This window comes from Chiroxiphia lanceolata, chromosome 5 (genome assembly GCF_009829145.1).
Source record: "Chiroxiphia lanceolata isolate bChiLan1 chromosome 5, bChiLan1.pri, whole genome shotgun sequence".
NCBI lineage: Eukaryota > Metazoa > Chordata > Aves > Passeriformes > Pipridae > Chiroxiphia > Chiroxiphia lanceolata.
Window position 1 is genome coordinate 7,634,892 of NC_045641.1, and position 11,336 is coordinate 7,646,227.

At 41.5% G+C, this 11,336-nt stretch overlaps 1 protein-coding gene across 2 annotated transcripts; it reads left to right on the forward strand.

The window, feature by feature from the left end:
* Nucleotides 1-64: 64 nt before the first annotated feature.
* MEIG1 (meiosis/spermiogenesis associated 1) lies at nt 65-8,245 on the forward strand. Of its 2 annotated transcripts, none has more exons than XM_032689353.1 (4): nt 65-233; nt 2,729-2,861; nt 4,723-4,885; nt 6,796-8,245. In XM_032689353.1, exons 2-4 carry the CDS (start codon nt 2,758-2,760, stop codon nt 6,922-6,924), a joined length of 396 nt encoding a protein of 131 aa, XP_032545244.1. In that variant the 5' UTR covers nt 65-233; nt 2,729-2,757; the 3' UTR covers nt 6,925-8,245. The 2 variants fall into 2 exon arrangements, with proteins under 2 accessions (XP_032545244.1, XP_032545245.1); XM_032689354.1 differs by having other exon boundaries at nt 78-233; nt 4,723-4,852.
* Nucleotides 8,246-11,336: the final 3,091 nt, after the last annotated feature.

The following is an 11,336-nucleotide window of genomic DNA, read 5'->3' on the forward strand; positions in this document are numbered from 1 at the left end:
CCCCCCGCCGGCCTATCAGAGGCGGGCACGGCCCCTTTAAAGCGGCCATGGCGGGCGGTTGCCTGGCGACCGTTGGCGTCGTGAGGGGGGACCCGCGTGAAGGGACCCGGGGCGGGGTTGGGGGGAACTGTCCTGAGAGGCGCCGCTGCCATCGCGCCTCGGCCGCCGCTCCGCTCCGCCCCGCCCTGCCTAGCTTGGGAGGAGACCCCCTGGCTTGCGGCTCTCGAAGCAAGGTGGGCCCTCTTAAGGGCTGGGTGGGCGGGTGGCTGTGGGAGAAGCGCGGGGCTGCGGTCACAGCGTTGTCACATCGGGACGAGACGTCGGCCTGCGCACCTCGTCGCGTACGAGGAGCTGTCTTGTAGATTCTGCCCAGTTCTGGGCCCCTCCGTTCAGGAAGGATATTGAGGTGCTGGAGCAGGTCCAGAGAAGAGCAACAAGGCTGGCGAAGGGGCTCGAACACAAGTCCTATGAGGAGAGGCTGAGGGAGCTGGGGCTGTTCAGCCTGGAGAAGAGGAGGCTCAGGGGAGACCTCCTCACTCTCTACAACTCCCTCAAAGGAGGTTGTAGCCAGGTGGGGGTTGATCTCTTCTCCCAGGCAGCTATCAACAAGACAAGAAGGCATGGTCTTAAGCTCTACCAGGGGAGGTTTAGGTTAGATATTAGGAAAAAATTCTTTACAGAGAGGGTAATCAGGCATTGGAATGGGCTGCCCAAGGAAGTGGTGGATTCTCCATCCCTGGAGGGTTTTAAGATGAGACTGGATGTGTCACTTAGTGCCATGGTCTGGGAACCACGGCGGTGTTGGATCAAGGGTTGGACTTAATGGTCTCTGAGGTCTTTTCCAACCTGCCTGATTCTATGATTCTATGAAAGAGGGGAAGCTTAGGTTAGATATTAGCAAGAAATTTTTTTACAAAGAGGGCAGTGAGATGCTGGAAAAGGCTTCTCAGAGAAGTCATGGCAGCCTCATCCTTGGAAAGGTTCAAGGCCAGGTTGGACAGGGCTTGGAGCAACCTGGTCCAGTGAGAGGTGTCACTGCCAATGGCTGGGGGTTTTGAATGAGAAGGTCTTTAAGGTCCCTTCCAATCCAAACCATTCAAGGATTCTTTGAAATCTCTTAGTGACTTTTCTGGGACCCTAAACAGGCCCTGTGTTTGCTGACTCATGGTAAGTGATGTAAGAAACACAGCCATCTCCTCCTGCTGTTCTGGTCCAGAGCCTCTCCTGCATGGGAACGTGGGGCTCCTGCCTGGGCTGAAGATGCTGCAGGGCCCCCTGTCCTGGACCCAAGGTGCCCCTACCCTTCAGCTTAAAATTTGCTGATAAACATGGGTGTGTGCCCTAGGATTACCAAAGCTGGTGAAGATACAGACGACGCTTCTCCCCAGTATCCAGCACCAGGCACACAAGCTGTGACCCACAGCCCTGCTCCATATGTTGACATGGAGCCCCTCACTCACAACAGTAGCTCATTTTTCAGACACATCCTGTTCCTGCTCCAGTGGCTGGAAGTTAAAGCCCCCCACCTGCACCAGCAGCTGACATCATAGGCTAGAGATGCCCTTGCCCCCAGTCTGACCCCAGGAGCTCATGCACAGATCTCACCAGCAGCTGGCACTTTGTCCTTTATCACACACATATATGGGATACAAAGTGAGATTATGCACAGAGATGCTTAAGATTTAAGAAGATACAATAGAGTAGGACAGTCTGTGCTGATCAGGCATGGGGCTCAGCCAGGCACGCATTCCTCACAGGTCTGTACATCTCCATGGATTCCCACACCTCTCCAGGGTCCCCCTGGTTCACAGTCCTATCAGTGCAAAGTCCAGGCTGCTCTTCCTGGTGCCTGTATATAGTTTCTTGATAGCCCATCCACCAGTGTGAGTGGTGAGGTTTGTTTCTTGTCATGGTCTTTCTTTTTTTGTCAGGTTCTTGTCTCTTTATATTTTGTTTCTGTTTTCCCCCCTTTTCCCTAATTTCCCAATTGACAAGGGGCTCTGATCAGAGAACCTTACTGGAATAAACATTCTCGCACTCCTCTCATGCTCCATGAATTGATGTGACTGACCAGGTTTGGTTCTCATCACCATATCACTCATTTACTGCTCAGGTCTGAGTCCCCATATGTTCTTGTTTTATGGCTTCCTCCCTTTCCTCTAATCCCTTACTGCACTTAAAATGGCCCTTGAGCAGATGCCCTTAAGGAGCAGACACTCTCCTCCCACAAACCCTTGTGTAACTGTTAAGGAAACCACTATATGCCAGCCCAGGCTAGTCAGGATTCCACAGTAATTGTGTTATGATTAAATTAGTAAATGTGTTCCTAAAGCCAAAACAGTGATATGAAATCTCACTACTTACCCTAAATGAAGAGTAGGCAAACATTGTCATATTTAATAAAGTCCACTTCACTGTTCAACAATTTTCTTTAAATGAAAACTACTGGTGTTACGCTGAGCATTTTCTTGTTGCTCTCTTGAATTCTTTCATTTTGCTTTATCTGTCTGTTGTCTTTTGTCTCATTCCTGAATTCCTGGCTGGAGTACAGCTGTCTCCTGCTCTCGTGCAATGAAAACAGCTCTGTGCGTGGAACTTGGACACACTAAAACAGACAAAGAGTACAAATTTTTAAATAGCAGCCCAATATCAGGATGGTGCTTTTGTTATTTGAAGTCACCAAGCTGGAACTTTCAATATATGACCTTTATATCTGTTTTTTGAGCAGGAAAGCCTGTGGCCAGGCACCCTGAATTAATGGTGACTCAGGAAGCAGCAGACCTATCTGGATGTCTTGAAGAAGCACGTTCACTAGGTGAATCCAGCATATCCTCTCAAGAAGTACATAGCAATAGTAACATGTAAGTTATCACAACACCCTTAAATTCATCACAGTTTATAATTTATTAAGATCTAATGTTATTGTTAATCATACTGACTGTCTAAGGTCAATACTGACTGACAACAGTTCTCATCAAACACTGATGAGCATATGCAGGGCTTGAAAAAATTCTGTGATGGCTACAAAAGAGCCCTTTGCAGCACAGGAGAAAAAAAACTATGTTGAGATGGATATCTCAAGACTACCCTAAAGATTTAGAATAAGGATATGTGCTTATCCTATTAATCTGTATGTGACACCTCATAACTGGGTGAGAAAACTATGTTTTGATTTTAGTAAATGGTTGCTTTCAATTGCAAAATGATGCAGAGCCTGGTAAAAGAATGCTTGGAGTGCTGAACTGCAAGAAATAGTTTACTGTTGCCAGAAAAGAGCCCTTGTGCATATTTTTATTGATCTTTATTAAAATGTATTCTCTAAGAGATGAAAGGCCCTTTCTTTGTTTGCTGATGACTCTCATACAGTCAGATGACAGAGATGCAGAATTCTGCTGGTTTCATACTATGGTAACAACAATTCTTCATGTAGTTTCCCTGAAGATTTGTATGCTGTGTTGCGAGGTTTTTTTCTAATTTCTGCTTTTCTAGCAGACCAGTACCATTCGTGCATTTGATAAGATTTCAGCATTCAACTTCTCAAGCTCTCAGTTGAAATAGGAACTGGCTAAGTAAGGAAATTTTACTCCGTGTGCAGGGTTTGGAGGCAGCATACTACTCACAAGGAGGGAGGCTGTGTTCTCCCTCTCAAAATCTGTCTCTCATTCCTTGAAGATGCCTTCCTAATTATGGAGCTGAAGCTTGAGTCCTTTCCTAGTTTTGTAATGTCACCATCTCTGATCATACCTGCTAGCCATGACAGTGTTGTGTGTACTTTGCTTGCAGATGCAACAGAAGTTCTGTTTTAGTAGCAGAATAAGATACATTCAAGCAAATGCAGTAAAATTTAGATATAAGGTAGAACTCAAGTGATTCTTATTTTTTTAAATAAAGTTGAGATGTTTCCCTGGTGAGTTTACCTTGTTTGCAACTTTTTATTATTGCTTTTTTTGTTGCAATAGTTTTTGGTTTGTTTGGTTTTTTTGGGGGAGGTTGTTTGGGTTTTGGTTTTGTTGGGTTTTTTTTTACAGTTTAAGTTTCCTCTTGTCCCAATTCTGCTCTGTTCAGTTTTAGCAGCTGATTAATCTATTTACTATTTCTCAGCAAACTGAACAAATGCGTTTTGTGTGAGGAGGAAGTCAGTGGCAGTCAATGCAGGTTTTGATTGGGCAAGGGTAGAAGAGTGTGAATTTTAGTAGGTTGTGTGCTTTGTCTATATCTGGTTTCTCTCTCAAGACCTCTTGTCTGTCATCTGCACCGTGGCCATGTGACTGGCCATGCATTTCTCCTTTCTCTTCCTCTCCCATCCTGAGTGTTTGCTGTTCTTCAGGAACAGCCCAGATCTTCATTCTGTGTCTCTCAGTTTGGTGTCGCTGCAGGAGGAAGAAAGAAAAAACCAGAAAAACTCTCTATCCCAAAAGGACAGCAACTGCAAAGATGTGAAATTTAAAAATTGCTTTTATTTTTTTTAATGCATCAATATGCACAATTAAATTTTAGTAGATTAAGTCAGGGTGTATATTGAGGTATAGGTAAGTTGGGTTTGAGATCAAATAGTGTATTTAATTTGATTCCAACTGCTTATCACTTTTTTTTTTTTTTAACTCAGTCTTTGAGGTCTGTAATTCCCTTATTTTAAAATTTCGTTTTACCCGTTTCTGTATATCCCCATCAAAATCACCTACTTCTGTCTTCTCTATTTAATTTTTAAAAATCTAATTTCAGGAAGAAGTCTGAAGTTCCTGGAGTGGTGGCTAAAGCTGACATCAAACCAAAATCTATGCATCGTGCCAAAACATGGTCAGATGATGTAGAGAATTTATACAGATTCCAGCAAGCTGGATACAGAGATGAGGTGGAATATAAACAAGTAAAACAAGTTGATGTGGTAAGATTTAGGACTTTGCAAGGGTTATTACTTTAAACTTCTGTCCCGTGTTAAATGCTGAAATAAAAATGGAGGTGCTGTTTATTTCCTTTCATTTAGGCTGGGTTCTTATACAGTGTTTTTCCTCACAGGTCTGACTTCAATTCTTGAGCTGTTTTTGTTCCCCCTCTCTTATGCATTTAGAAGCATCACAGATTTCTTTGAATAGATGTAGCTGATAACTAAAGGGAATAATTCAGCATTGAGGAAGGCAATATTTCAAAGTGAGTTCTCTGAAGTTTCCCCATTAGTCTGTCAATGGCTTTGATGGGAGACTTGTTTGTTGTCCAAGGAGTCAGTCCTGGGTCACTCTCACCAGCTTCAGCAGTTGGATCGTGTGGCAGCCCAGACTTTGTGCTCACTCAAAACTTGACCTCTACTGGAAGTGGAATATTTCCACAATGGAAATATTTGATGCCAGCTGTGGTAAAAGCAGCTGTGATACAGGCTTTTGTCAACACCAAGGACTTGCTCCTCTGAGTATTGGCCATTGAGCTATTGAGTAATGGCCAGGCATTTGGTGGCTACTTGAGGTTCAAAATAGCAACCAAGAGGTTAATACAGCAAACACATTATCTTTATCAGAGGTCTGTAATTTATCTTCCAAAACAGCAAATACAGTATGAAAAATTCACTTTTAAAAGATCTTAAACTCCTCTGCACATAAGAAAGAGCAGAATGTTCCTGAGAAAGTCATTCCTCATCCAGTTAATCCTCACACACTACTCCTCACAACACAGCAAAACATTGGTGTGAGTAAGATACAGTTTACTATTTTGTTGTGGGCTCAGTTACCACTGCAAAGGCTGTGGTGTAAATTCCAATAACTGCAGAAGGAAATTTTGTAATTAGAGTGGTAGGACCTGTGCATTTAAGATTTATGTCAGGGCACAACCATTGGCAATTAAACCCTGAGGAACATTAAAGAACACCACAGACTCATTGTAAAATGAGTGTGTGTTCTGTTCCAACCTGCCAGGGCCTGGCAGTGATTCTCTTTCAAACACATTCTGAAATGTCTTGTTTACCCTATATTAGGTTTCTATAAAGCGGCTGCTACTAATGATGCAATTATAATGTAGGCAGAATGAAGATTAAGGCTGTTATGTTTAGACAGACAATGCAAGTAACACAGCTGTATGCCTTTAAGCAATAAGGTAAGTGATGAAACCACTTCTGGGACTCTCCAATTAGAGAAGGCTCTAGTTTGACATCCTGTTGTGAGCCCTGTCTGGAAGAGAAATGAGATTCAGTTTGATCAGAAACAGTTCACAGGTGTTGAAGCTGCAAAGAGCTACTAAAGCCATAAAGCTGTTGAACATGCAAGTGCTCAAGCCTTTAGTTTAAAGCTTCACACTGTGCAACACTGAAGAGCACCAGGGGAGTGCTGGTTTGTTTCGTGCAGGACCGATCCTGCTGTGATAGATACAACTGACTTTATTTTCATGAAGAAGCATGTTTTTCAAGGTCAGGAAGAAACCTTCAAGTATATGTCAGTCTTACAGAAATGGAATCTTTCAGCCTCCTAGGTTACTCAATAACTGAATAGCATCAATGTTATATTCCTGGACAAGGTATTTTAAAAGCTTTTACCAGTCCAATTTTAAATTTGTCCTTTAAGTATCCTTGGATATCCATTTCTAGACTTTCTGGGTCACATAACTCTTTATAGTAAACCTGAAAACTGGTTTCTGACACCTCGTTCTTAATCTGTTTTTAGAAGTTCAGCAAATTAATAGAAAACCAGTATTTAGATGCAACTGATGTTTTCCCATGGAAGTATACCCTATATTCCTTGCAAGATAATGCACAAACCTGGTTTAATGCGAGCGTGTTCAGGTGAATTTATGTCCTTTTTATTCTATTTGTAGGTAGAGTGTTGGCCAGAAACCGGATTCATTAAGAAACTTCAGAGAAGGGACAATACATTCTTCTATTACAACAAGCAGAGAGAATGTGAAGACAAAGATGTGCATAAAGTGAAAGTTTATGTGTATTAGTTTTGTTGTTGTTCTAGTTTGTTTGTTTTTATAATTCTGTCTGCTAAGACCTGCAAGTAAATGAATTGTGTAAGCTGACTTACCTTAAGTATTGATGCCATGCTTATATAGAAGGGGGAGTGCTGGAAATGTAGAGAAGCCTGGAGGTATAGACATAGAAACTTCACTTTTTTTTCCTCCTATAACTGAAAGTCTTATTATTCCTCATTTTCCTGGTTACAAATGGTTAGACATAAAGATAAAAAGCTGGTAAATGGGCATCATATATTTGGGTTAACTGTGTGTAACATCCATTATAAGTATAGGCACCAACCTTTACTCAAAACAATATAATCTTATTGACACTGGCTAATGACAGCCACAGTCTCTTGGTGTAGCTAAGGGTTATGAGACTCCAGGGACTAAAGGGCTAAAGTGAGGCCAGAACACTGACTAAAAAGCAGTGCAGGAATGACAAGCAAAGAATTGAAGCGCAGGACACTGAACAATCAAGTAGCAAGGGCCAGTGATGAGCTGTAAATTTAAAGACTGGTTATTGTGATAGAAACAGTCACAACAAAAACGTCTTTCTGAGCAATAGGTAAGGTATCTGCACAGTATTTTAGTCAGGTGTAACTATTAATTACTCAAGGAGGAAATATTAATTGACTTGGTAGCATATGCCGTCTTGAGGTGGGGGATGGATTGTGGACTTACACATGGTGAGAATAGGGAGTATAAACCTTCTGGGAGGACATGAAATCCACACTATGTAATATTTAAGGTTAGGTAATTTCCACAGATGATATGTGGAGTTTCTGGGCAGAATTAATCTCATCTAACTTCAAATGGTACAATGTCAGCATAATTGACCATTGACAGATTATTGTTATGTAAACCAATAGATATGTTCATGGTAGTTACAGAAAAAAATGTTATTAATATCTCCTGTCTCTAGACTGTCAACCAAGGGGTAACTAAAACTGAGTTTTGGGCACAGATTAGCAGTGTACATTTTACCATCCGTCTTAAGGATATTCTTCCTTCATTTGAGCCTAAGATGGAGGCCTCTCAAGAGGCCTATGTGAAATAGAGGACTTACAGCTCCTAATCAAATATTGCAATATTCAAAAGATCCCACTGACAATGGCTGATGATGATCTCCTCACTTATTGATACTGCTTAGAAAATTTCAGCTTTAATTTGTACGAGCTCTGTTAGAGGAATGACTGAAAGATACTCAGGAGCAACTGTGAAAGTGTTATATTCCAAGAAGGTTTTAATGGCACATAAAGAGAGTTACTGCAGTGACAGAAATAAAGTATTGCGACTCTAAATGTCACTTTAGCCTTTTGTTATGATTTCTTTTTTTGTTTGGAGTGCTCTGGATTTACTTTTTAAGACAGAATTTTTTGCATACTTTGCAACTAAACAGTGGGAACAGAACAATTACTGAGATAACCCATCTATTTTGTCACTTTGATTTAGTGGATCTCACTTTGTTAACTTCATAGATTCCTAAAAAAGAAATCTTCTAGCGGACATGAAAAGAACCTTTTAAAAAATTCGTGAAAAATAGATGTGTTGTACAGCCAACTCACACTTATTGACAGAAATTATTTCTATCAGCAAACACAGAAGAAGGGAGAACATTTGGTACAACCATTTTCTCTGTCTATAAAAAAGACACAGTTGGGCATTGAAGAACAGGAATTAAAACTGCAGGGAACTTTTTAGGGTTTGATTTTTTTTTTCTTTTTTAAGAAAGACTTCTAAAAATTGAAACAAATGCAAGAAATTATTGTAGTATTCCCTCATTTTACCTGACTACTCCTCCATATTTTTCCCATACTGCTGGATGCTTCTGTCTATATTTTAAGATCAAGAGTGTGCATTTCTTACAGCCTGTGGGTATTTCATTTCAGATGAGTAGCATGGGAATTCATGTTCCGCTTCTGAAATGCTGATTTTATATGAGTTGGCAGATTCTTCTCCCTTTGAGAGAGTGAACTACCTAGATTTTATTACTTATATTTTTCGGTGTTGTCAGTGTGGGAAAAGATTGAATCTCATTGTGATGTTTGAAAGATTAATTGGATGAAAAGGAAAGACAAGCTTTGTAATCAGTGCTGGAGGCCAGTGGACAGACATAGCTTTTGTCAGGACTCTGCTGAATTTGGGAGTACTCTCACTTCATTGCCAGGACAGCAGGTTTTGTACTGGCAGTGATAGTTCCAGTTATGATTGTCCTTTGGCATCCAGTTCATACCCAAATTTCACTCCAGTTCATGCTAAACTTAAGGTAACATAATCATTCCTTCAGCCTGTCAAAGTTCTTCCTGACCTGGCTTCGGTGTTCAGCCCTTCTGGCTGAACATGAAGGTGACACTTGAGTACCAACAAAGTTTCCCCTGCTACACTTATGCTGGATGTATCCTTCACTCAGAAATGCTGTCAGTATTTTCCCTTATCTGACATATCCGTAACTGAAATGTCCCCTAACACAGTTTTAAGCATGTTGGGAAACGTGAGCGTACTTTTGTCTTAATGTAATGTCACCAACTTGTGAAGAAGTATTGGAAGTAAGCAATCTGGAGAAGATATGATTTGTTTTAGGGGTGCTACAAAGTTCATATAAAATAAATAATTTCCGAACATCATTAGAGAAACTATTTTACTGAACTTTAAAGAGCTGGAGATAAAATCTCATCTCTCAGTTTTAGTGCCTTGAGATGAAAATATGTGCTATTTTTCTGGTAAGAGTCCTAGTAAAAAGTAATTCTGTGAAAATATCTTCCAAGGTATTTTTTTATCTCTTGGTATTCCTCTTATCAGGGAATACTGTAATGCTCTCAACAGCCATTTGCAGCAGCTCAAGGAGTGGCTGGTGGCAAGGCTCCCCATGAGCTTGCACTGATCTACTTGGGGTAATTCTAATTCCCTTCATGGCTTTGCACAAGACTTTCTGTGCCTGTTGAAGCTCATAAAAGGAGGTAGAATAAACTTCCAAGACCTGCTTTTCAGGCTTTGGGTTTGACAGCTACATGTGGAATGGCAAGAGTGCAACCTTGTGTGTTCCAGGCTGGTGTGCTCTGATTTCAGCCTTTACTTGAATCTATTGTGGAACAGCGTTTTCTGACAGTGATACCATGGTTATTTGGTTGCTTTGCAGTCACAGCAGCTCAAAGCACACACAGAAAGATTAAGTGTTTTAATTTTCACTTAGGCACCTGAGTGGACAGTTGTTCTTCCAGCTCTGAAGACAGTTGAACCTCAACCTTTTGTTTTTCAAAATGGTTCCCTTTTTTCAAGGTGTTGAAAATGATTGATTGGCTTCAGACTTTTTAAAGACAACTTTCTAACTCAGCAGCTGGTGGTGCAGCTATTCCTCATGTTGACTGTACTGAACCAAAGGCTGCCTGAAAGCATCCGGAATGGAGTTCCCTTATGCTCTTTGAAAGTTCTCTCCTAGTACTCCAGTTCCACTGAATTTATCTTTATTCATGGGATCTGCTTTCTCAGTACCTGCCTGTGCTGAACATCTCTTGGCAATTTGTAATTACTTAATAAAACACATTTTCTTTCTTGTTGCAATTGAGACTCTGCATTTACTTCAAGTCTGAAGCCCAGCACACTCACAAACAGCATTTGGGAGGGTGACTGGTGGATGTTTACTGTTAGCAGACTTCCAGGCTGGCACCTGAAAAGTCCCTGCAATGTAGCCTTGAACAAACATCACCATTTTTATGAACACTTTGTCAGCCAGTGTATTATACAACTCAGTGTTGGGATAGAGTATCTTTGCTGCTTGGTGCTTTCGTGGATCTTTTTACCCATCAATACTCTTCCATATTCTTGGTCTTCACAAGGACCTCACATTCATGGATCCCTTTAAAGTCCTGTCCTGTGTCTTCTACCCTGTCTGTCTCAACCAGCCTTGGCTCAGACCTTGAGTCTTCTCCAGGGGCTGAAGTTAAGAATGGGATTTAACAAGAAGACAGGCCAGACTGCAGGGATCAGAGGCAGGGCCCAGTCAGGTGAACCTCCTGCCCAAACATCTGATGACATGTCTGATTCCTCCAACCTCCCTCCTTGCCATCTTCCCATACTTGTTCCACCCTGATCCTTCCCTTCCTTCTTTGATCCCGCCCTTAAACATCCCATAGTAAGTTTTGTACAGTCCCCCAGTCTCCTTCAAATACCCCTTAATATTCACACTAACCATGTTTTCCCCATCTTATCAGTTTCAAAATTGAGGCTGACCCTCTCCAAAGACGGAGTAGCTCCATCAGTGCCTGACAAGCTCTGGCTTCCCTTATTATCTCTCTCATCACCTGCTCATTAATGGTTGTGTGTCTGTGTGTTTAATTTACTGTTTTCCTCGTTATTTGTATTTCCATGATATGGAATAAACCTTAGCCACACAACTTAGG

Bases quoted from the DNA above. Each gene is read 5' to 3' on its own strand.
- MEIG1 (XM_032689353.1), top strand. From the start codon at position 2,758: ATGGTGACTCAGGAAGCAGCAGACCTATCTGGATGTCTTGAAGAAGCA. The intron at 2,862-4,722 runs GTAAGTTATCAC...ATCTAATTTCAG, and splicing joins GTACATAGCAATAGTAACAT to GAAGAAGTCTGAAGTTCCTG. The intron at 4,886-6,795 runs GTAAGATTTAGG...TTCTATTTGTAG, and splicing joins AAGTAAAACAAGTTGATGTG to GTAGAGTGTTGGCCAGAAAC.